Source organism: Alternaria viburni (assembly GCF_023758015.1).
Source record: "Alternaria viburni strain BMP 2772 chromosome Unknown scaffold_35, whole genome shotgun sequence".
NCBI lineage: Eukaryota > Fungi > Ascomycota > Dothideomycetes > Pleosporales > Pleosporaceae > Alternaria > Alternaria viburni.
The window spans coordinates 90,660-116,080 of NW_026055804.1; the positions used below are offsets into that span (position 1 = coordinate 90,660).

Genomic DNA, 25,421 nt, shown 5'->3' on the forward strand with positions numbered 1-25,421 from the left:
CAAGTAGAAGCCCACGCAGCCTTCGAAGGTAAGAAAAATATCCCGTGCAATGTCTACAGAGATCTCTGCGTAGCAATCAATTAGTTTGGACGATCTAGGATCTGGAGGAGGGCTGACACCTCCAGTTGGCGGCCATCGATAGTCTACCGGAATTACCACTGGTGCTCCAGCAATCGTGAGTGGATATGATGCGGGCTCATTGTCGTCAAGCGGCCGGCAGGTCCAGGTCCCTGGGAATTGGCCGCTCAATCCGTTGGTGTCGAATTGCACACCCGATTTCAATGAATCGGGGAGAAGGCCGTAAATAGACTCGGGAGTTTCGATGAGCTCTCGAGACATATCAGTGAGTATGTGTCTTTGAGACGCATTGTGACAACATTGTGTCTCAGTAGGCATCTTCTCGTCCTGACTCTGTGGCCTTGGCCCCTCCAGCTTTTCAGCCTCCTCCAACCGCTTCTGATACCAAAACGTCGACGCCAGGTTGGCCGTGCTGGTGAGTGTGTCGGGGTGCTCGACTCCAAGGACCTTATCTACTATATCTTCCTTTCTTCTACTACTATCGAACAATGTTCTTCCTCGATAGTTGCCGATCGTGTCTCCGAAATTGGATATGGTGCGGCCACCGGCTTCGACGCCCTGATATATAGCTTGGGTCGAAGTCTCCTTAGAGTGTGGAGCCTGTATAGGGTCTGAGCTCGCATGCTCAACTGGGTGAATGGTGATACTCGGTATCCTGGTGATTGGTCCTTCTCTCTCGTGATCGGGGTTTGTATACTCAGTTGGGCTTTGGGACATGATACTCGTTGGACAAGAGACTGCCATTTCCGTGTTCGCAGCGCTTATGTCCACTGTGAGTGGTGGTGGCGGGCTATGCTTCAGCCACTCCTCTCTTCCGCTGTGCATAGCTTGACCGATCTGGCTAAGCTTCTCGCGGATCTTACTTGGGCCCAATCGATTACCCGGCTCCTTGACCACGATCTTTCTGATGAGATCAACGCATTGATTCGTCCATAGAGCATTGCTTGAGATGCGCGTAATTGATTGTGTGGTATTCGGTAGTCTGGCAAGATGGTCGATGAACTCTGACTTGACATCCTTGGATCTTTTATTGTAGAACTTTGAGTCCGCTGGAGAGCTCTGTAAAAGTGAGTCGCGAAAAGACACCACTTGCTGGAAGTCGAGGTTGACAGCGTAGGTGACAATCTCAGAGAGAACGCATCCGAAAGACCATACGTCCGCATTCCTGCAGTCTGCTTCTCGCGGGGTTTCTTGATCCAGCTCCGGTGCCGTATACATCCCCGGGTATCTCTCTGGTATATCATTGGACACAGATTTGGGTCTCTCAGTTCTGTGTGTCCTCTGGGGATAGGAAGAAAGGAACGGAGGATTGCCCGCACTCAAGTGTCTGCTGTGGCCACCAGAGGATCGCTTGACTTTCATCTTCGAGAGCCCGAAGTCGGCGAGTTTCCACTGTCCCACGGGGTACAGCTCACGATCACTAGTGGTCTCAGGATACACCACCAAGATGTTTTCTGGTTTGATGTCATTGTGGGAAAGCGATGAATGCAATTTGGAGGAGATCAACCGGTTATGAAGATAGTCCAATGCATCGGCGAGATTGACGCTTTCTGAGATTAGATCTCCAGGCCACATGTTGACGGAACCTGTTCTTTCCGGTGAGGCTGTGGCGTGGCGTATCTTCCTGAGATCATACCGCATCGTGGTCAGGAAGACATTGAGATCGTATGCGGCCAATTCGTAAACGATATGATAGATGTCAGTCGGTTCAGACCTCTCTACCATGGTAACAAGATTGACCATGATTCGTGTATGGGCACTGAGGCATTCACGTAGCTCTTTCAAGTTTTTGAATTCTTCTTTGAGTGCAACGCTTCCAGACAATGTCTTGACAGCAACAGCTCTGGACTAATGCATGGGTCAACGACGCGTGAAACGCTTCATTTAGGCGGTAGCAACTTACTTTCATATTAGTAGTACGATTCTGAAAGCGCAAAAATCCCTTCGCCACTGTTCGCTTATTGACTTGTCCGATGCTGCCTTCCCCTACAAATTGTGGTTCGTCAATCCAGGGAAGCCGCTCTTCGCTGTTAAGTACAAATTCATCTTCTTGCTCCGGGATTGGAATGGGACAAAACGCGAACTGGTTCTCGTGAAAGAGCGCTCCCTCCGATCTCCCCAAGAAGTCCGCTTGCTGCAATGTTCTCAAGCCAAAAGGGAGGTTTTGATCTCGCCGATTTCCATGCCCGACGAAAATTGCGCCAAACCGCTCCCAACGGCGGAAATTTATGCGGATCAAAATTGACATTATTCGAATCATCTCGTCCATGAAGTTGGTCCTGTCCCACTCCGGATCATACCATGCTTGATTGACGTAGAACTTGCGGTGACGGTTTTGTGCCCAAATTTTGCTGACTACTTCAGGAAGCATGATTTCCTCGCTTTTCTTACCAACCATTCCATCTTTCAATGCTACGAAGATGTCGTCTCTAATCGTATCGATATCGACAGGTTGCGGATTCGCGTACGAGTTTTGATTTGTTGTGGCATCGGGACTGAACTGCTCTCCCGATTGAGCGCGGGTGAAATCTGATTCGGTCTGTGGAGGATTGCGCTGATCTTCCAGTGTTGTTGGGCTGATACCAGGCGTGACCGCTGTGGATATGTTACGATTGCCGTACAAGCGTGAGAAGCATTGACCCATAATGGAAGTTGACCACGTAGTACAGGCCACAGTCGAGTAATGTCTTGCGAACCAATGCATAGGCCGGTATAATCAGGGGATGCGCGCTCTTTTCGAGTCATTGTTTCCGCGCTTTCAGCCCTAACGAACGCTCTGCTGCCATTCCGTCGTTTGCTTCGCAGTGCCGCGATGCGAAAGCCGTCGGACCCAATCAAAGGTGACTGCACGGACATTGGATGCCTCAGCTATCACCCTCCACTGTAAGCTCCGCCTCCACGATAATTGATGCATTGAGTGTGGTGTAGGGCCGCTATATATGATTGGCTGTGATTCGGCCTACGAGGCTCCGAACGATGTTCTGGGTACGTCGTAAGAACAGCAGCCGCCGGATATGGAAGGCGTTCTGCAGGCTGATTGGACTGAAAACGCCAGAAAAAAGCAAACATGCAGCCTGGTGCAGCTCAGCCAATCGCGACCGAGAGTCCTTCTGCTGCTTGCTGCAGCGACGTGCTTCATGCCACAGACACTCGAAGCACAAGTGACAGAACCATTGGCCGAGTGAGGCTCTGTTCGTCATATTTTGATATATATGCGCTCAGTCGGATGTCTAAGGCTAGTTCTCAAGGCTAAATTTCCAGATAGTTAGCAGTCTAAATTAGCCTTATCTAACATTAGTTGCCTAAAACGCTACCTGCTAACCTCTAAGCAGCAAGCTCTTATATTAACAATACTTCTCTTTTTAAAAGAACTTAATTAGATAAGTATATATAAATTTTAGAAGTTATAAGTTACTTATTTATATTACTACTATAGTACTATAAAATAAAATAAAAAAACTAAAGTATATATTATACTTTAAGTTAAAAAAGAGTAATATAAAATAGTTACTACTACTATATCTTTATTACTTATATAATATATATACTATAGTAGACTTTATTATTACTACTACTTTTTTAAACTTAAATATTTAAATTACTTACTATAGCTTTATAGTACTTAAAAGTATTTTTTATAAAAGTCTTTACTTTATAAAAACTACTATAAGTAAGTTTATATTACTAGTAAAAAGTCTTTTTTATTTTATTATTATTATTATTTTTTTAATATATTTACGTAAAATATAAAAAAGTTTTACTTTATTTTTAGCTAACTTTATAGTATTATTAAGTAGAAATCTAAATCTTAAGTAGTAATACTTATTTCTCTCTAGGTCTAAAAGATAGAGTCTATAGCGTACTTTTTTTTAAACTAAGTAATTACGTAATTATATAATTATGTAATAACGCGTTATAATATTAGACCTAATAGTAAACTTAAAAATCTCTAACGTAAGCCTAGATTTATAACTTATAATACTTATACTTATACTACTACTACTACTACTACTACTAATATAATAGTTACTACGTACATAATTATAATAGGCTAACTACTTTATATTTATTATATATTACTAATAGCTATCTAGACTATTAACTAGTACTAATACTAGCTTTATATAATTATGTAACTCTAAAAGGTAATCTAGTAAGTCTACTACTAGTATAAAGTCTAATTTAACCTAAGATACCTATATAATATCTATATAATTAATCTATATTCTATATATAATTACCTATAAGCCTAGCTATATTAGCTATATTACGTAACTACTACTTACTATTTATATTTACCTTATCTACCTACTTATCTACTTATTCTCTATTTATACTAATAACTTCTAAGCTCTTACTACTATAGTCTAAACTTTATAATAATACTTAGATTACTCTAAAGCGCCTATAACTACTATTTCTTAGCTTACTAGTTTATTTACTACTATACTTATACTAGTAGCTTATTTCTCTTTTTTTAGATAATTTTAAGTATCTCTAACTTCTAGAGTAAACTCTAAAGATAAAGTTTTTTATATTATATATACTTTTACACTACTATAGGTACTAGTACTATTATAGTATAAGTATATATACTATTTACTATTCTTTAACGCTTAAATTTCTTCTAAGTAAAGGCTTTATCTTTTTTCTTTTTTATAGTATAGTATATAAATAGTATATTTATCTAGAATAGCTTAATAATAAAGAGCACGTTTATATAAAAATAATTATATAGTACTAGATTCTTTAGATTAAACTCTACTAAAATAATAATATTATAAAAAGTTACTACTATATTATTTAAGTTACTATTATATATTTACGCTCTAAGCTATAAGATATTAAAAGTTATATTAGTATTAGTAATACTAACTCTATAAGAGACTAAGCCTATTAGTAGTACTAAGTAACTATTATTTAAGCTAAGTACTAAAGAGTTAGAAGTACTTACTTAGGTAGTAGGTATAGAGAGAAAAGTAGAGTTTAATATCTTTAAAGTAATATTAGTATTAGTATTAAGCTTAGAAGTTATACCTAGGTATTTAGCTAGGTATTTAGCTAGATATTTAGATTTCTTAAAGATATAAGAAGTTCTTTAAAATAAAAAGTTATTAGATAGAAAAAAAAAAAAAAGAAAAAAAGTATTCTCTATATATAAAGTTTATATAACTCTCTTTAGGCTACTATTCTTTATACTATAATTTAACTCTATTACTAACTAGAGTTTACTTATATAGTACTATAGTTTAACACTACCTCTACTATAGTTTTCTATCTACTTCTATAGCTAATAAAAAAGCTTTTATTTAATATTATACTACGCTTTACTTTTTGCGCTTCTTGCTAAGACCTTTTTATTATTACTATTAGTATCTATCTTAGAAAGCTTATTTCTATATTAATTTCTAGAATTAAGAATATTTTAATATTTTTATAGCTATATAGCCTCTAATAGCTCTATAGCTTACCTATTACTACTCTATTACTATCTCTAAGTATACTAAAGAAGCCTCTATTACTATTACTCTCTATAAGTATATTATTATTATTATTAAAGTACTATATCTATAGTAAATGTTATAGAAAGAGTTTTATTAATTATTATAGCTATATATAGTAAGTATAAGATATTTAGAAAATATACCTATATTAAGATTACTATATAGAGTTACTAACTACGTTTTATTACTCTACTCTATATTAACACTTTACTATAATAAAAAAAAAAAAGTAGTAATACTTATAGCTTAAAAAGCTACTAATTCTAAAAAAGTAAAAACTATTACTAGTACTTTAAAAAATATATAACTAAATCTTTTATTTACTTTTAAAAGTATAGTATTAAGTAAGCTAAGACTTAAAGTTTTAGTACTACTATCTTTAAAGTAGTTAAAGCTTTTAAATTTTTTAGGCTTATAAAATAGCTATTTTAATACTTTATAAAAAAATTATAATACTAAATACTTTATAAAAGAACTTTATAAGAGAATTATAATCTAATTATATATACTTATTAGCTTATAACTAATAAAGTAATATATTTTAAAGCTTTATAGTTAGAATATATATACTAAAATTTTTTTTAGTAAAAGCGCGCTCTTTTTATTTTATAAGTTACTACTTTTAGAAATTTAAAGATATATTAAAGATATAAGTAGCTTAAATTTAATACTAAACACTATACTAGTTAAATAATTTATAAGTCTTCTTAGTACTTATAAGAATAAAACTAATCTCTTACTAGTTATTTTACTATCTTACTAAGAAGCTTTACTAAGTTACTTTATTATTACTATATTAATTACTTTTTATATAACTATGTTACTATTACTTACTAAAGCTTCTATAAGTAGCTTAGAGTTTATTTAGATAGCTATTTTAAAAAGTATTTTAGTAGCTATTATATAGAAATTTATCTATTTAATATTTAAGGCCTACTCTACTAATACTTCTATTAAAGCTTTTATTATAGCTTTTATTATAGCTTTTATTATAGCTTCTATTATAGCTTTTATTAATACTATATTATAAATGTATACGCCTAGAGTAAGGTCTTTTATTATTCTCTCTACTAGTCTTAATTTTAAGAAACTAGTTATTAATATATATAGATTCTTTAGTAGAACTAAAGACTTTATTTACTTAAACTAAACTAGTACTTATTCTTTTACTACTATTTTAGCTACTAAGCTATTATTATTATTATTAGTTATTCTTAATATTTATACTTACTTCTTTATATATAAAGTAAAGTAGACTATAGATTTAGATTTAGCTCTATCTAATCTTATAAATAAAGCTATAAACTTATAGTATAAGGCCTTAAATTTAATACTTAATAAGACTAAAAAAGAATAAAATAAAAAAGAGAAAGCGTTTATAAATAGTTTTTTAAGTACTAAGATAGTTAAGTAGATATTAGCTATAATAGATATCTTTTATAGTAAAAACGCCTTCTAAGAAATAAGCTTTAGATAGTTATTATATTAATATTATTAAAGAATAAAGATAAAGTTATAGTTATAGTTAATAAAGAATAAATATAGCTAGTTTTATTAGTATTATACTTATTACTATATATTATATTATTTCTAGTTATTTTTAGTTATAGTATAAACTAAAAAGTTATATAAGTAAGTATAAAATAAGTTTATACTATAGACTAAAATAACTATATTACTATAGTAATATATACTAAATTAATATTAAAATTATTTAGTAGTTTTAAAAGAGACTAGCTTAAAGTCTTTTAATATTTTTAAATATCTTTTAATATTATTTTACTATAAAGATAACTAAATTAGGCTTAAGATACTAAACTTTATAGTATATTATAGTATTAGTATTAAAAATATAGCTAATATATTAAAATTAATAACTACTAAAAAGACTTTTTTTAACTACTAAGAAAGCTACTATAAATAGCCTTTTTTAATAACTTTAAATACTTAGCTTTATACTATTACTAGTAAAATAAAGATTTTTTAGTATAAATATTAACTTTATAAATAAGCTATAAAAAAAAAAAAAAAAAAAAAATTTTAACGCTATACTAGTAGGCTATAGTATAAAGCTTACTAACTTTAAAGTTTAAAAAGTTATAAAATAGCTAGCTAAAGTAAATAAAATATATTATAGAATATATAATTATATAGGTAATAATAGCTGCAGGTAAGACACGAGGGATCTAAGCGGCAAGCAAAAAGCTAACATAGCTTGTCAACCGAAACATATAAGGTTCTTGAAGAGAGAACGTCGGGTTATACAAAAAGAGAGAAGCTGAAAAAGTTCTGCCAGACGAAGTACCCGGACGTCTCGTCTGTAGATGAGTTCGCTATCGAAGTATGCCCGGAATGCAAGGTCGTAGGGGTGCCGCAAGCTGCGTCTTCACGGCTGCTCTGTGAAACAATAGAAGGCAATAGGAAGAAAGGCTTCGAGTTTCAATGCAGATAACGCCGATAGAGCAAACGGTGAATGAGCGGAGTTAAGATGAGATCCTCTGATCTTGTTGGGATTGTCGCGGGTTACGGAGTCGATAAAGAACATGCGCAGCTTGTAGTTCAAGACCTCGGAGAAAACATGACATCTCTCACTAGATACTAACGTGACCAAGTAAGCCACTAACCTTGGCAGACACGAGCAAGTCAGGTTGGCACGGCATCGTCCACGGGTGCCGCTGAAGAGGCACGTGCATTAGAGCTAGGGCGCATCTGGAAAGGACCCATGTCTGCCCTAATGAGGTTTGGCTCGCCGTTCGCGTCATAACCTGAATCCTCCACGCGTCCAGATGTCGACGCGTCAAGCTGTCACAAGCATTTAGCCATCGCGGGACATCGCCTGTACCTTCTATATTTACATCCCATACTACTGACTACAAGAGTGCTCCGCACGCTCTTCGGAGCTCCCCACGTCATCGAAATTCCCGTTCGCGAACGCCACCAGCATCCACACATGCGCCTCGCTCGATGCGAACCGATTCGCGAACGTTAGCACACCGGCTGTCGCACGAACAGCGATATTGATACCATAAAGATTACGGAGTATAAGGTCGTAGCTTTCCTACGACCCCATTGGTGCGCCCAGGAAGGAAAGACGACTCGTCACACATGAAGTTCTGGAACTGCTGCTCTTCAGTGCTGAAGACGCATGTCACTACTTGCCAGTAGTCACGAGCCAGGCATGAAGACGCTTCTCCAGGCCTGTTATGAGAGGCCCGCGCAGTACTTCGAGATCTGAAGCAGCAACAACCTGTGGCGCTCCATCGTACAGCATCAGGGCTTCGCGGGTTAGCTATTACGAGGTGCTGCCAAAGTCTGAAGCGTCTGTCGTTTTGCTAATCGCAATCGGCGATATGAGTATGGGGAAGAGCTTTGAGAATGACCCAGCATCATGCTCTGAACAGCGTGCGGCAACGTGATCTGCGCGAAGACACAACCAGAAGTAAGTGCTCACTGGTCATACACTGAGTACTTGCACCAGCTCCAAGATTGCGGCAGTCAGAGGTCAAATCAAAGCAGCAACGTCGTCACTAGCCAATTCGATCAGTTCACACTGCATGCCCCCCGTCGGCCAAGGAATATTCTTTCCAAACAGTGTAATTTTCACTCAACGTGCCTTCGCGTTGATACACAACGCAGCCGAAGAACAACGGAATTGGAGAGTGAATGACAAAGAACCCTCTCTGATCAATCGCTCTACTCCTAAGTTCGCCCAACTTTTAGGCTAGCCATCGGTTGGAGTGAGCCTTTGTGTGCCACTTTGACAATATTTCTTGCACTACTTCTATTCTACCTCTTCTCCTCTCCTTCCACCAGTACTCTTCCCACTGACACATAAGCCCCCAACGCAGCACAACATGTCGTCTTGGAGATTCCGCACACCCCAGGATTCGTTCTACAACCGAGTCTACGCTAGACCCGCGACGTACGCGTCATCCCGCCCTCTTGAAGACACCCACACTCCTCAATGTCGCGCTCGTCGCGACCAGTTGTAAGAGCCTCAATTCCTAATCTCACGTATGCAAAACTAATATACTATGCAGAAGTGAGCTCAACGTAGCCAACTCGCCCCTTCTCCGCCTACCCGCCGAGCTACGCAACACAATCTATACCTACGTCTTTAGCAGCACAGCCTGCGGCTTCGTAGATCATAACAACGACAGGGACTTCGATCCCGGTCAGATATTCTCGTTCCATAGGTGCAATTTCGGCTTAGTAGCCACATCTCGTCAGCTCTACGCTGAAACCGCGTTGCTTCCATATAAACTTGGGTTATTTCAATTTTTTCTCCACAGTCCGAGAGCCCCGTGGGAAGTTTATGTAAGGGCTTTCATCGGCAGCAGATCGGAGGAACAGCTTAGAGCTATGGGCGAGGAGTTTGAAGTCTGTGGATATGATCCTGAGATCAGAAATGATAGGCCATATTGGGGTACCGGGGTGCAATGGGCTGACGCATTCGCTAAGAATGATGTGAAGGCATTGTGTCCGGAATGGTATAGACGAAGGATTGGGGAAATCTGAGACCGTCGGGGGAGCGTCCATGTATACATGCGGTGGTATTCATCGAGTTACAAATCTATGGGTATTCTGACCATTGCAGTTGGTCACTGTATTAGCATCTTTCCTTTCAATCAAAGACATGTGAGTATACAATGATAAGAATGCCCACAGTACTTGATTCTTCGGCGGACGCAGTTCATCTCTTCCAAGTCTTGCTGTGTAAAACATTGCATGGCGACCGGAGAACTGTAACGAAGGATTAAATCCGATATAGATCTCCGGATGAGCGACTCAAGGCGGTGCACCCTGCCTTCCGCCGGCAGCTAGTCAAACAACGCTAGCCGCATTCAACAAATGGACCGCCCAGGTGCTCTCATTTTCTACGACGCAGCCTTGTCACAAGACCACCTCGCTTTCGGCACCCCAAGTCCAATTCATCATGGCACCCCGAAAGTGCAAAGCGCCATCTTCGGCGAATGCAGCTTTCGCACAAGAGATTCGCGACGAGAGGGCCCGTCGGAGGGACGTGATTCGGGATCCAAGTTCACTCGATCGACTGTAAGTACCATAACAAGCTATGCGACTGGTCCGACTGACAAGTACTACAGCACTGAGCTCAACTCCATTGAGTCACCTCTTCTACGCCTGCCAGCCGAGATTAAGATCATGATCTTCACCTACATCTTCAGCGGCAACGAATACATTTTCCGTGGACGTCAGGGTAACCTTGTCTCCTGTGCAGGATCATTTACGCAAATGGACATGGGTCTTCTCTTGGTCTCACGTCAAGCCTACGCTGACACCGCTCTGCTCCCATATAAGCTCGGCAGGATCTATTTCCTTTTCGCTGGAAGCTACCACTGGAGTCAATGCAGTCAAAGCATTGAAAATTTCCTGAAGAAGAGATCGGCTGAACAAATCAAGGCGATCGTCAGTCTACGGGCTTCTGGGGCAGGGGAGAAGACTGGGGTATGGTGGGCCAACAAACTAGGTGTTTGATACCTTCGTCAGAAAGTCACTGGAAGGATATAATGGATCAGCACAGGCAACATGAATCGGATCTCTTCTGGACTGTCTGAGTCAGAACGAGAGAGCGACCGTATGTTTGCATCGGGGAAGCTTCGGAGTGAAAGAATGAGGTAGCAAAGAACGGTGAAACCTGGCAAAGGTGAACAACACGCATGGCCCTCTAATGTCGCTCTCAGCAGCCACTAGTTTAGTAGAGAATGCCGCACCTATACCAGTCTGGCAGTCTGCTCCCAACCTACTTCTTCTCCCCTCCTCATTCAACCAACCACCTCGCTCATATTACACCACCCACAGCACAACGCACCAAGCTGTCACAAAAGCGCTCAACAATGCCTTCTCGTCTGAACGGCCAGCCCCCAGCAAAGAAGCGGCGCTTTGAGGGTGCTGAAGAGAGGGCAGCGATCCGACGTCTCCGCGAGCAAGCTCCTCGCGACAAGATGTAAGTCACCCAGCTTTTGCCATTTCGAAAGCTAATGTGTCGTTTGTAGCACCGAAGCTAACGCTACCAACTCGCCTCTTCTCCGCTTACCAGGCGAGCTACGGAACATGATCTACACCTACGTATTCGGCGACAAAAACTGGAACTTCGTCGGCTGGAGGACACGGAAAAACTCAGCCAAAGAGAACGACCTAGCGTTACTGCTCACCTCTCGTCAGCTTCATACAGAAACTGCACTGCTTCCATATATGCTTGGAAGTTTTCATTTCAGAATGATGTACATGGGAGTAGAGTATGGAGAAGTTCGAGTGGGTGACTTTCTGGAAGAGAGATCCGAGGAGCAGCTTGCAGCCATTAGTAGTTTGGCGCTCCAGAGTTATGATAATGACCGCGATCAACCCACATATGATTGTGGAACCGGAGAGTACTGGGCAGAAAAGCTAGCATGGGTCCAAGATATTTGGCTATCCGCCTTGCCTTTTGCTAAATGTCCTCTCTTTCTTTTCTGAACATATGGCGGAGGGCTATTCATCGAGGTATCCTCTGAGCAGCGACATCGGCATGCCTAATGCATTAGCGGTCAATACTACACCCACTTCACATACTCATTCTCCCAATGACCTGGCCATGCGTGCGCACATTATGCACTCTTCAAACGCCAGACGGGCGGCGGTGAGGTGAATATTCCGCTTCACACCTCCGCAGTGACGCTCCCGATTGGCTAGAGCGGCGCATTCCTCTCGCACCTGCGCGCGCACTCAGGGCCCTCACCGTGAGTGGCCATGCATCAGGTGACGCGTGTGAAGGGCGCGCATCGACGCGTTTTGTTGTTGTTTTCTTCTCGTTCGCGTTCCGAGTTCTTGACTTCCTCTCACCACCACGACCACTCACTTTCGTGTCGGCGGCCAACTCTTTCCACGCAGGTGTTCTTCGACTGTACAGCTTTGCCAGATTAATTGTACCCCTTACGACACTTGTACACCTCACCCTGGAGCCTACATCGACGTTGTACGAGGTGCACATCCGCTCGAACCCACCACCGCCATGGCGCCAGCTACCGTCTCGACGCCGCAGAAGCGCAAAGCTTCACTCTCGCACACTTCGGCCTCGGCTAAGCGTACTCGGTCCGTCTCGATATCCGTCAAGGTCACCCACACGACCGCCGATGATGGTCCCGGCAGCCCAGATCTCCCTGTCGTACTCAAAAACCCACAAGCGTGTCTTAGTGGCATACCGGAAGAACTTCTCCTGAAGATCATGGAGCATGTGAAGGAAGTCGGCCGTTACGACGCACTCTCGAAGCTGTGTCGTACAGATAAGCTCTGCAAGCGAATCGCGGAGGTGGTAATGTACAAGACCGTACGCGCCTTAGGGTCTTCCATGTGTAAGAAGGGCGCTGCGATTGCCAGCAACCATCTCCTCTCCGAGCACGTCCGCGAAATCAAGGTCTTTTTCGGCGGGAAAAGATTCAATAAGGACGCATGCAACAAAATCTTGGCCAAGGCCCACGACATCCAAGCGTTCCACGTGACGGAGACATATGACCGGCCCGAGGATACACCGAAATGGTTGCAGATGTTGAACAGCGCTGTTGCGCGACCCGTCGGTGGTCATGTCAATCGATTTGCTAAGCTCAAGGAGCTCAACATCGCTGCCCGTTACCTCTCAGTGGAGGAGCTTTCCTGTGTGTTCCGTCTTCCCTCCCTCGAAACGCTTATCCTCTGGGAGATATGTCAAACAACACCTGTTGAGAACTGGTCGGTCCCCGAGTCGAGTAGCTCAATCCGGAAACTTCACCTGGTTCATGCAATGATGGACATTTCTGTTGTCGCACAAATGCTCCTCACGCTCAAGGCCCTCCACAGCTTTCGATACCACCGCAGTACCGGGAGGTGGGAGCCGTTCGCCGCAGAAGGCAATCCTTTGTCAATCTGGCCTGAGCACTCCTGGAAACTCCTGGGTGATGCGCTGAGGGGACATCGACACTCGTTAGAAGCGGTCTATGCGACGGACGATAGTGACAAAGACATCCTAGACCTGGTGTATCCTAACAGTCGGGACGTTGATACCCTGGGATCTCTCCGAGACTTTCCGAGGCTGAAGTGTTGCCATGTGCCGGTAGAGGCATTCCTCGATCCTAGGATCGGTGGAAATGATCGCTCATTGTATCTACCACCGCAAGTGGGAGAGGGTGGTACCGAGGCCAAGCCCGGTCGTCGAGGCTGTAGATGCGATTTTCGAGGGTCGGTCTGGTGTGCATAGTCGTTACGTATCTGTCGCGTCGAGTACTATGACGGGGAGGTCATCAAGTTGTTTGTAACTGTCGGTGTGTGCCATAGTCTCCTTATCGACTTGGCTGCGTTTTGGGTCTGGTGTGATGAAGGTGCGTCTTCTACAAGTAATTCGTTCAGTAATAATGTATAATGGTTGCAAATCACCGCGTTACCAGTATCGTTGTCGGGTTTGCCCACACATATTTTAGGCGTGTCTTTGTCTGATTGCGACAGCAGCAAGGTAACCAGTCGCCGACGCGTCGCTGTACGTGAGTGCAACTCTGATCGATATCTTTGTGATAATGAGCTTCACCGCATGTGCACGGTGGCAAACATCAGCTAGAGATGCCTCGATCGTGAAGGTTGAGGCAAGCGCGCTCGCGTCGCGTCGCAACATGATGACGTAATATTGATTTCGATCTTAGCGTGGCGCGTTCCCCTCACACATCAGATCCACGACCTCAGACCTCGACATGTCAACCTCCGTGCATCATTGGCTGACACTGGTACTCAAACTCTACGCATTTCTGAGTAGACTATACTTTTTAATGACAGATATCGTGGCCTCTGTACGGCGCGCATCCCGAAGCCCAGCGTCTGCTTGTCCCTGCCTACCACAACGTTCGTGCGCTTGTTGGCTATCGCCCCTGTCGGAGTTGCGCGAATAATTGTTTCTTTCTTCCGCGCGTTTGCAGCGATTACGAAGGCCTTCGCTGGCCTTGGTCGCGCTCTACCGTATATCGTTGAAACATTCCTTAGGCGCGGAGGCCTTCCGCTCCTGGTAGGTACAATTCAAGATTCGACGCCGCCGAGCACCACTACGCGCAGACTAAGTTCGCACATTCCCTTTTCTATGATCCCCTTCCTCTTATCTCCTCTAGAGTCTGGCTGCGAACGCCTCTCGTCCAGGTGTTGTATATTGGTCCGCATGCCCAGACGCCTTGGAAGTCTTGGGCTCCGCTAGCGGGCCGTGGCAATGATGTTCGCTCCTTTCCCGAGGCCCTCCCGAAAGTACCAAGCCGGATATCTGTGGCGCACCATCTGTATACGAATTTCGCTGCTTGGCGACAGTACTCCACTCAAGAAGTGTATGGACACCTTCCCTATCAAGTTAGCGGAATTGTAGTCCTGACCTTCCGCATAGAGTATGGATGCCAACGGATGCCCAGAGTATATTGCTGTACCAAGACGGTAACATGGTACTGAATGGTCGTGTGGCAAGGCAACGGTCGAGGGCGAGATCTTGCACCATGAGGGTACCACACTCATATATATACCTGTTGAGCTGCATAGGAAATGTGCTCATTCCAGCTCAATCCTTCTCTTAGCTCCTCAAGATGAAGTTCTCACTCGCTGTGTTGGCACTACCAGTTGCGGTCCAGGCTGCGCACTACTCCAAGTCGGAGTATGCCTCTGGCGCGATTCATCAGAAGTTGATGAAGTTGAAGAGTGTATGTTCATACTTCGCTTCTTTCGCCTGACGATCAACTAATGACATCTTCTAGGATCAATGGGAAGTCGACGCAGCTCAAGGCAAGCAAGACTCTCAGCAGTGGAAGTCTTTCAAGAGCTTGAAGAAGGGACCTCACGGACCCGACAAGGTCAAGCGTGTCCAATGCAAGGACGGTCTCGCCGTTGTCGAGCAGGGCAATGCGAACCAGACGTTCAGGTGTAACAACATGGACCTCTACGACTTTGTCAACCACGCCGACATGGGAGGTCCTGAAGGCCAGGGTAGCTCTTCATGGGGTTGGACCGCTCGCAATGGCCGTGAGTTCGGTATCGTAGGCCAGTTCTCTGGTGCTGCGTTTGTTGAGATCCTCAAGGATGGTCAAATCCAGTACATGGGTCGTCTCCCCGCTCAAAGCGTGGGTTCGCGATGGCGCGAGATCCGCGTCCTGAACGACTATGTCATTATCGGCTCCGAGGCCGTTGGTCACAACGTTCAGATCTTCGACATGAAGAAGCTTCTGACTGTCGACCCAAAGACCCCCAAGACATTCGACCCCAAGGCCGACCTCGTTGGTCTGTTCGACGAACTGCCCATTGGCCGCACCCACAACGTCGTTGTTGACTGGGACAACGAGTACATCCTCGCTGTCGGTGCCCAGCCCCGAAACCAGACCTGCAAGGCTGGTCTCCAGTACATCGACCTCAAGAACCCCAACAAGCCAACCTCGCCCGGCTGTGCTAGCCAGGACGGATACGTCCACGATGCCCAGTGTGTGACCTACAACGGTCCCGACCGCAAGTTCCGCGGCCGCAACATCTGCATCGGCTACAACGAAGACACCATGACCGTCTACGACTCCACCATGAAGAACGGCAACCCTGCCTCTGAGGTCATCTCCACCCTCTCTTACCCCGGTGCCACCTACTGCCATCAAGGATGGTGGACCGAGCGCAACTGGCACCAGTACGTCCTCCTGAACGACGAGCTTGATGAGCAGGAAGCTGTCGGTCCCGCTGCGTCCGGCCGCCCCGTTACCCACATCATCGATCTCACCGACCTCCGCAACCCCAAGGCCACCGGTACTTTCTACGCCACCGACAGCAAGGGTATCGACCACAACCTCTACATTGTCGACGGCCTCGCCTATCAGAGCAACTACGGTGCCGGTATCTGGGTACACGATGTCCGCAGCATCAGCAAGGACCCCACCGGCAAGGGCGTCAAGACCGAGGGCTTCTTCGACATCTACCCCGAGGACGACTCTGTTGGTGGAATCGTTCAGTTCGTTGGTACTTGGTCTCACTTCTTGTTCCCCTCTGGATACATCCTGGTCAACACCATCGAGCGTGGTGCGTTCACCGTCAAGCTCGCCAAGGGTCGCGGAGCTAAGCGCGGTCCTGGCTTCGGTGGAAAGTCCAAGGGCCAAGGCAGATAAACGCCATGTAGATAGTATAACATACAAAAATCACATCTTCATTACTTCAACTTTAGTATGTCTAATATCCACGTTCTGTATGCAAGAGTGTTGAGTAGCTGGTCGTCGCTGGTATACTTGTCGAGCGGACGAGAGCGAGCTGTCGCAGGCGCATGTTGAGTAAGCAGAGCGCGATTCATTTCTGTCTCATTCAACGTTCTGGGAGAACCAATGTGAAAGGGCCACGTGCTCCTGCCTATCCATGGATGTCTTACTCAGGCGGAATGTTGCATCTCATACAAGGAAAAACTGAACAGGTACTGTGGCGTCTACATTAGTACAAGGGCCGAAGTTTACATATTCTTCGGGGTAATGTAGACTTCTAGGTGGCAGTTGTTCAGTTTTCATATGTATGAGGTGGTTGTGGAACATGTCACTGCGTACCTGCGTCATTTCACTAGCGGCTCTTGGCGGGTGCTCTTGCCTTCTCTACTTGTTTACTCCCACCTTCTACCGCTCAACTTACTCCAACACCAACTCTACCGCGTCGTAAGCGTCACCACTGGTTGCAAGATTACTGATGGCGCCCACTACGTAAGTCTTCTCTTCTACTCATCGCGCACTCCCGTGATCATCCACTAACCTCACTTTAGACGATCCGGCAGCAAGCGCGCAAGCGGCGACGCTTCAGCCAAAAAAGTCACCAAGAAAGCGAAGCAATCCGTCAAGACGGCTGCAAAGCCTGCGAAGAGTGAGGAGCCCGCAAGCGAAGCTCCGCAGTACTTCCGCTTCCTTGATCTTTCTCCGGGTATGGCTTCTTGCATGGCATCTCGAAGTGGCTATCAAGTGCTGATACTACATAGAGCTAAGGAACAGAGTCTACGACTACGCCAAAGAGGACGACTCCAACCGCTTCGCCCCACAGCTTGCTCGACAGAACCTCCCATATGCTTCGCGCAAAACATATGCAGAGCGAACCTGGAAGTTCTTCGCTCTGACTCAAGTTTGCACGCAGATCCGGGCAGAATATCGTCCTCTTTGGGTTCAGCATCTTCGTGTTGCGTTCATGTCGACTTACTATCTTGCCAACTTCCTCGATACCTTTCTACCATCTGAGAACGAACCCAAGCAAGCGCCTAAGCTGGTACAGTTCTTGTGGGACCATGGCCACGATGACAAGACGAAGTTTGATCTGACGCGTATCTTGCGCCTGCACTCGCATTCCCCATCATTTCAAGTCGAATTCGTTCCTGAGAACGTCGTACTCGGACAGAGTGTTGATGACGACATGTGTCACAGTTGTTTCAGGCGATTTTATAAGGAGGAACAGGGTCTAGATCCAGACAGCGACGATGACGACTGCGACTGTCCAGACTTCGATATGAGCAACAGCGAGTGGAAAGAGTTCAAGCACGAGCAGATGAAGTACACTTCTGATATCTCCGTCTTTATCCACAACACGACTGAAGCTTGGATGACGGCGGTGAAAGAGGGCAAGGTGACCGTCACTTGCACTTTCTGCCAGTGGAGCCAGCATGTCATCTTCAGAATCCTCTGCAAGGACCCGGTTTGTGAGACGACCACCAACTCTCAACCGGCTTGGGATCTACTCCAGCAGTGGGGCATTCTCGACCTTCAAGTGAACAAAGCAACGCAATTTATCTTGGTATATAACGAGGACCATACCATGGACCATGATGGTTACTTGATGAGCAACTCAGTCGTGCGTCAGGTTCTCATCCGCAAAGCGTACTCGGCGAGCTAGGTATCAGATAGATGGTTGTGCGGTACAGTCAACTACACGCGGCTTCAAGAGTAGGGATACATTCCAATTGAAACGCGAAGAGACATTCAGCCTGCCACTCCATCGTGATCAAAATATGAACAGCACCTCATATAAGGGAAAACCTAAACAGGTCTGCAGACTACATTAACATGAGTGCGTGCAAAGTGGGTGTGTTGACTTCGATGTAGACCCCAGAGTGTTCACTTTTTCCCTAGGTTGACGTGACAATGATGACAACGCCAGTCCTACCCTCACCAACAAGCAAAGCTCTAAACTGAGTAAATTCCGATTATCAAATTTTTCATTCCATTCTCTCTTTCGTAGGTATAAACGTAACGGTGCCTCTACCAGGCAATCGACCAGCTGACCCAAATATCAAACGCTCAATCATACATGTAAAAAAAGCTCAACCAACAAAGATACCCAAGCCATATGTGAAGCAGGCCGTCAATCATAAAAGAGACGCTCCCAAGCTATATGCCCCTTTTTATTCCCTGACCGGCGCCGAGCAAGAAAATCGCTGGTCTTGATGCTTTCCCGCTCCCAATATACGCCGTAAATGCAATGCACAAGAGATTCATCATAGACTAGCTTCCGTACTACCGTCGTCAAGGTCGTCGGGGTTTGCGACGCCATCCTCGTCCTCGGATTCCGCTTCTGATGTGCTGTCGCTGTCATCATCAGCATCATCTTCGTCGTCGTCGTCCTCCTCCTCATCTTCATCATCGTCGTCGTCTCTTTCGACGGGCATACCGGGTACCGGCCGCCATGCTACGTAGTCGTGCTCGACCCAGCGCTTGCTCCGTGGGAGCACGTATGGATCGAAAGGAAAGTATGCGTCCAGGAGGAAGGCCTCCTCGCCCTTCTTGCTTGTGAGAGCAGTCTCTCGGCCGCCGATACCGTTGAGGTACCCACTGGCCAGACTGCGGGACAGTCGTACACGCTTATTTGTCTCTACCAGCGTATCGATGTATGTGAAGCGGAGGTGCTTGGCGATGCGGCCGAACTGCTTGACGATTTCCGGTGCGCAGATTCTGAGTGGGTTCAGCTTGCAGAAGATGTTGCGGCGTATGGTTTCGAGGGTCGACCGGTGCCACTGGAAGTCGCCTTCGTGGTACATGATGTCTGCGTCGGTGGGCAACGTGCCGTCGGGTGTGACGATGAGATCGCGCCATCGGAAGCAGAAGGCGTATAGCAGTGCCTGCACGATGGCGTAGTATGTGCCGTACCGGCGTAGGTCGGGACCGATGCACTTGGGCTCGTGTGCTTTTCGCTGGTCCTCAAGCTGGGAGCATAGTGTGTCGAAGACGTCGCGAACAATGGAGCCAGGAACGTGCGCGCCGCGCGCGATGTAGGAGGCGAGGTAGGCACATGCGGCTGAGCGTAGTAGCGGGGGTCGGTTCCGATCTATAGCCAGGTGCGAGCAGGTGTCTATGAACCGCCCCATGAATTCTGTCGAGATCTGACTGAAGTGGAAGAGCACGAATTGAGTATGTCGCGAGCGGTAGGTCGGGATGATGATGGACTGGAACTGCGCGATGAGGGTTTGGTAGGTGCGATCCATCTCTTGATAGTCGTTCCGTTCGAAAACGGAGTCGTAGTAGGAAAATTGCACGTCCATGACGGTGTCGAGCTTGAGCATCATGTCTTTGATGTCTTTGAGTCGCTGCTCTTCCGGGTCGAGGCTCTCGTCACTCGATACGGAGCCGTCATCGCTCACGTCGTCGTCGTCGTCGTCTTCCTCATCGTTGATGGCCCCGTCCATGAGTCGCTCCTCCAAGTCGTCGTCAATCTCTTCCATGTCTACCTGCATCTGTGCATCGATCTTGCATAGCTTGTCCGTGACGAGCGCCAAGATCTCGCCTCTGATCTCCGGCGCGTACTCTGTAACCTTGAAGATGTTCCGGATGTACTCGACGTGGACCTTTGCGGTGTCGTTGGAGAAGGGGAAGGTGCTGGAGATGACGGGCGCGAGGAAGGAACTCGCCATCGGACTGTATCGTAATATGTCCACAAGGGTCTCGTGTACGCGTGCTTGTAGGCGGACTCTTTGGATCGGTGGGTCGTCCTGCTGCCTGGCATTGACGGAAGGCGCACTCAGGAACATGTCGACCAGCATCTGCAGCACGGTCGACATGTAGCTCGACTGCACTGAAAGCAGCCTGCGCAGGAACATTCGGTAGGAGCGCAGGAAGTCTTCGTTACGCGCTATCCAACTGCAATCGATGACGGCATGCACCAGGCCCTTGCAGTTGCCGTCGAGTTTTGGCGTGTGTTCGGTGAGTGCGATGAGGTACTTTTGCAAAAGTCGCGATAGCGGTGCACCTGTGGACGTTGGTGCTTCTTTGAAGAGGGCTTTGAGCCCATCGTAGGCCGCCTTGTCGCCTGTCGCATGCCTTTCGATGGCGCGCCGCACCTCCTCACCCACCAGCTCCAGACTCTTCTCGTGGTGCTCGCTCAATATCCGCACGTTGACTTCGGGGTGGAAAGTGACTCGGCGGCGTTTGAGCGTGTCTGGGGTCGCGTTCTCGGCGTCGGACGAGTTGTCGATTTGCTTGCGTTTGAGGCTGCCACCCGCGCTCGGGGCGGCGGTGCCGAGAGTCCTGTTCATTGTGGCAAGAGCGACCATGTTGTGGGCAATGTGGTTGGTGAAGGGTTTACATCTGAGCAGGAGCGCGAGGTGTGGGAGATTGTCGTCCGTCGGTGGGCTGGTGAAATTGGCAGCGAGGACAGCGGGGGTGAACGCACGCGACTGTGCTGCGAAGTATTGAGCCCGAGAGAATTTCAGCGGGTCACTTAGGTAAGCCAGTAGTTCACCATGGTTCGCCGATCCAACACCCAATCACTGCAACAACCAATGATGCGATCCATTTGAAATCGTAGAAATGTTTTTAGTTTCCTATCCATCGCTTGCCTGTATCAGGATTGGATAACCACAGCTTCGCGAAGTCGATACGGACTGGTTGCTCGCGCTGGCCCCACCACGCACTGTTCTTCTTCGCGCTTCGTTTGATCAAACAATGCGTTTCAGGCTTATAATAGATTCTCTAGATCCTACCTGAGATCTTACCTCGAGGATTGGCGTCTTTTTGTTGTATGATCTACGAGCTCACATCTCACCGCATTGTGAAATGGCAATGTCTTGCACTGGCTTTCCTTCCGGGTTGGCTACTGTTCGCGTATTCTCGATCTTGGTGACAACGTCCATGCCTTCGATGACATTGCCGAAGACAACGTGCTTGCCGTTCAGATGAGGGGTGCCATTCTTCGCAGTGATGATGAAGAACTGGGAACCATTGGTGTTGGGACCTGAGTTCTGCAACAGTTAGTATGGGCTTGTCCGTGTAAGCTGCGAAAACTTACAGCCATGGATAGAAGACCTGGCTTGTCGTGTTTCAGGGTGAAGTTTTCATCGGCAAACTTCTCGGTCCCCCAGATAGTTCTTGAGCCAGTTCCGTTGCCATTTACAAAATCGCCGCCTTGGATCATGAAACCTTTGATCTATGTTCACTTAGCATGTGAAAGACAGTGCACTGTGATGCTACTTACGACGCGATGGAACTTGCAGCCTTTGTAGCCCTGCGGCTGTCCCCGGCTGTTCTTGGTCTCGCCCGTGCAGAACTGGCGGAAGTTTTCAGCAGTCTTTGGGACTACATCTCTGAACAGTTCCATCTTGATCCTCCCCAGCTTCTCCCCTGTTCGCTTATGTCAGTCACCATGGTCGGGTCGCGGGCGTTTGCCCAACTGTGGGCTAGGCCGAGAAAGACGCGTAGCAGATGGCGCGGGGTGAGGGGTAGCCACTACTGGGTCACATGGGTGGATGCATACCTCCTAGGGTGATGTCGAAGAAGACGATTGGGTTGGGCTCGGCAGTCTCCGCCATGTTTGCGGCAGTGCAGTGCTTGAAGAGCGGACTAGTGACGTTGGACGGGCTTTGGCAGTGATGATCGAGGGAGTCGTACGGTAAGTGAAAAAGGCGTTCCGTCCAGATGGTTCCAAGATATGCCGAGCAGAGACAAAGGTGCAGAAGCAGGGGAGTCGGGCTGCTGCCAGTGGTGGACAATGTTCATGTGGATACGCGCAGTTTGTTAGCGGGGAAGACTCCACCGGAAGGGCAGGGATCCGACATGTCTACGCAATAGTGAGCAGACGGCCTGTCTTGCGACACTGAACTCTGGTCCTGCGATGTGAGACTGAGGCTGTGTTGCAGTTGTAGTAGTGAGTGAATGTAGTCGTGTTGATTATGCATCACCGCATCAGGCTGTCAGCAATTTTACAGTGTGATAGCACCTGCATGCGACGGCATCCATGCGGCCCAAAGCAGAAACCCTGCTTCGGGGTGCATTGCGCGGACAGCGCCTGTGACATGTGCATGGTGGAATCGCAAGCAACACCCAGTGCATTCACGACGCTCCCCCTCACTATACAAACAACCTCATACTTACCACTCGCCACTGCCCCAAATGCCACACCGGCGTACCATTAACCTTCTACTGTCATCATTGATGGGCCTGGTTGCCGGTCATCCTTGGCACCTGCCGGCGACGTTAGCGACGCCTCTGCGGCCTTTATCCGCCTGAAGACCGGCACCTCCCCCGTTCAGCCCTCGGCCACGCACTCGCATTCACTGCCCTTCCCTGACCATCCCGCCGAGTCTGTTGCTTGACCACCAGCCCTCTTCGCATCGCATGGCCGATAACGATCCGTTCCCAATTCACCGCTAGCGATTGTGGCACGGGCAGTCACTGCGAACGACTACAGCCTCTAGGGAGCCGACTCTCCATCGCCACGCCCGCAGTCGTTGCCGTCACCATCACCGATTCATCACCTACTCCGGCCCTTTCCTTAGCCCTCCCGCCGCCACTTCCAACTTATCGCAACTACTCCACACGCGATAGATACTCCGTCGCCGTCGTGTCCAGTCGCCTCCTGATCCGTTTCACCTCCCGCAAGGCTCGCCGCATCCGGCCTCACTCGCGCATCGCTGACTCGGTGTCCTCCACGACTGCGCGATAGTATACCGACGTATGGAATAGCAGACTCGTCGCAGCCCACCATGTCCAACGTTGTGCTCTTCCCGCGGCAGCAGGCCACCCCAACAGACGGCGCCAACAACAGCGGCAGCAACAACAACAACAGCAACGGGCCCACCAGTTCGCCGCTGCTTTTTTTCGTTGCCCTGGGTTTCGGTGTCGTCTTTACAAACTTATGGTAGGCAATGGCAGTTGGCTCGGCTGCTGCTCCTCGTACTGACTGCGCTCAGGATTATCGTTGGTGTTAAGTACTGCTTCCGATACAACCGCCGTCGCGCGGCCCAGGCTGCGGCAGATGGCGAGCCAATCGACATGACCAACATGCCTCGCCCGCACCGGAGGAGGAGGGAGAAGAAGCTGATGACCATGGACGAGGTCAACGAGCGGTTCCCACTGACCAAGTATAAGCAATGGAAGTCAAGTCGCGAGACCGAGGGCTTGCCAGCTAACGGCGGCATTGCGACGGCACCCCAGAGCAGAGCAGCCAGCTTGAAGGATGTCGAAGGTGTCATCAGTGCCCAGGACGAAGGTCCAGGACCACGAACCGACACTGCCCTCTCCATGGCCCGCAACGACCTCAACGCCCCAGCCTCATCCACCGACCCGGTCGCTCCCCCGAGAACAAGTGTCGAAAGCAGGAAGAGTCAGCACGTGCAAGACCTTGAGAAGCAGGTTGACGACAAGTTGAACTCGGAGAAGACAGACAACGTTCAAGGGCAAAGTGGTACACCCCAGGCCAACGTGCGCGAGCGCGAGGACGACTCAGACGACGAAGAGGATCCCATCAGCACTGCCGCTGCACCCGAGATGTTGGCCGAGCCGGGAGACACGTGCGCCATCTGTTTGGATACCCTGGAAGACGACGACGATGTACGTGGACTGTCTTGTGGCCACGCCTTCCACGCCAGCTGTGTCGACCCATGGCTTACGAGTCGCCGCGCCTGCTGCCCTCTCTGCAAAGCCGACTACTACGTCCCGAAGCCCCGTCCTGAAGGAGAAGTTGACCCTCTTACTGGTCGCCGCTCAGTTGCTGGTCTTAGGTCACCACCGCAGGCGGTCTGGACTTCCACCAACCCATTCTCTCGGTCTCGCGTCATGGTCATCAACTCAGACTTCCAGCAGCGACAGGGTGGTGATCGATTCGGGCGACTGAATCGGCCTACTCGCCGCGAGCGCGTGGCTGGAAACGCGCCCCAAGCGACAGGGCAGACTGGCGAGAACCAAGGATGGCGATCGAGGATGGCGCTCAACCGAACTCAAGGCCCTGGCTTCTCAAGCTGGTTCGGCCGCAACCGTGGCGCCGGTGCCACTGGAGAAACCCCTGTCTCGCAGCAGCCAACTCCAGGACAGCTCGAAGCAGGTGGCCGATAGACGCGGTCCTGTTGTCACTCAGATTTCTCGATCGTTCTCACGCCCAATTACGACTACCATACCCTCCGTTTTGTACCCGATCCTCACGGCACTTTTCTGTTTTTCCACATTCCGGCGTTTCCTCATCCATATCCTGAGCAACTTTTCGTCTTGGTGTAATCTCGCTCACACAGTACCTATCAGAGCATAGCGGGGTCTCTCAACACAGCATTTGGCAGGCGGGGAGAATGGGCTATACATGGATAGTTGCTAGTTGCGACAAGGCTATAGTTCTGGACTGAACTGCTGAAATTGTAGATATTATAATCTACAGCTTTGCAGGCGACTTAGTCACAAGCAGGGAGGCTTTTTTGGCACATTATGTAGCATATACTAGGCGATTTCGATAGCGAGCGAATAGATACATGGAACACAAGATGTTTGAAGCAAGTGAGACCTCGCTTTTCGAACCAGAACAGTGATGCTAATTACACTACGTACTCACAAGCCAGCGCTGGGATCAGCGCGGTGAACAAAAGAGGTAACTGCGGCCCATGACGCTAGT

The 25,421-nt window shown here is 47.2% G+C and overlaps 7 protein-coding genes across 7 annotated transcripts; 4 read left to right on the forward strand and 3 right to left on the reverse strand.

Moving 5' to 3' along the window:
- Window positions 1-80: 80 nt before the first annotated feature.
- On the reverse strand, window positions 81-1,821 carry J4E79_010970 (uncharacterized protein; the record flags this gene model as incomplete). The annotated part of the gene is given in 2 exon segments (XM_049359801.1): window positions 81-143; window positions 157-1,821. The coding sequence occupies 2 exon segments, from the start codon at window positions 1,819-1,821 to the stop codon at window positions 81-83; spliced, it is 1,728 nt and encodes a 575-aa protein (XP_049205726.1).
- Window positions 1,822-10,518: 8,697 nt separating this feature from the next.
- Window positions 10,519-11,551, forward strand: J4E79_010971 (uncharacterized protein; the record flags this gene model as incomplete). Its single annotated transcript, XM_049359802.1, has 3 exons — window positions 10,519-10,637; window positions 10,688-11,070; window positions 11,403-11,551. 3 exons carry the CDS (start codon window positions 10,519-10,521, stop codon window positions 11,549-11,551), a joined length of 651 nt encoding a protein of 216 aa, XP_049205727.1.
- A 1,040-nt stretch (window positions 11,552-12,591) lies between these two features.
- J4E79_010972 (uncharacterized protein) lies at window positions 12,592-13,613 on the forward strand (the record flags this gene model as incomplete). The annotated part of the gene is given in 2 exon segments (XM_049359803.1): window positions 12,592-13,587; window positions 13,602-13,613. The coding sequence occupies 2 exon segments, from the start codon at window positions 12,592-12,594 to the stop codon at window positions 13,611-13,613; spliced, it is 1,008 nt and encodes a 335-aa protein (XP_049205728.1).
- Window positions 13,614-15,157: 1,544 nt separating this feature from the next.
- J4E79_010973 (uncharacterized protein) lies at window positions 15,158-18,452 on the forward strand (the record flags this gene model as incomplete). The annotated part of the gene is made up of 4 exons (XM_049359804.1): window positions 15,158-15,271; window positions 15,326-16,686; window positions 17,341-17,495; window positions 17,551-18,452. The coding sequence occupies 4 exons, from the start codon at window positions 15,158-15,160 to the stop codon at window positions 18,450-18,452; spliced, it is 2,532 nt and encodes an 843-aa protein (XP_049205729.1).
- Window positions 18,453-19,053: 601 nt separating this feature from the next.
- J4E79_010974 (uncharacterized protein) lies at window positions 19,054-21,102 on the reverse strand (the record flags this gene model as incomplete). The annotated part of the gene is made up of 1 exon (XM_049359805.1): window positions 19,054-21,102. The coding sequence occupies one exon, from the start codon at window positions 21,100-21,102 to the stop codon at window positions 19,054-19,056; it is 2,049 nt and encodes a 682-aa protein (XP_049205730.1).
- A 480-nt stretch (window positions 21,103-21,582) lies between these two features.
- Window positions 21,583-22,356, reverse strand: CYP3_2 (Peptidyl-prolyl cis-trans isomerase H; the record flags this gene model as incomplete). The annotated part of the gene is made up of 4 exons (XM_049359806.1): window positions 21,583-21,789; window positions 21,837-21,974; window positions 22,023-22,168; window positions 22,302-22,356. The coding sequence occupies 4 exons, from the start codon at window positions 22,354-22,356 to the stop codon at window positions 21,583-21,585; spliced, it is 546 nt and encodes a 181-aa protein (XP_049205731.1).
- A 1,173-nt stretch (window positions 22,357-23,529) lies between these two features.
- On the forward strand, window positions 23,530-24,877 carry J4E79_010976 (uncharacterized protein; the record flags this gene model as incomplete). Its single annotated transcript, XM_049359807.1, has 2 exons — window positions 23,530-23,684; window positions 23,737-24,877. 2 exons carry the CDS (start codon window positions 23,530-23,532, stop codon window positions 24,875-24,877), a joined length of 1,296 nt encoding a protein of 431 aa, XP_049205732.1.
- Window positions 24,878-25,421: the final 544 nt, after the last annotated feature.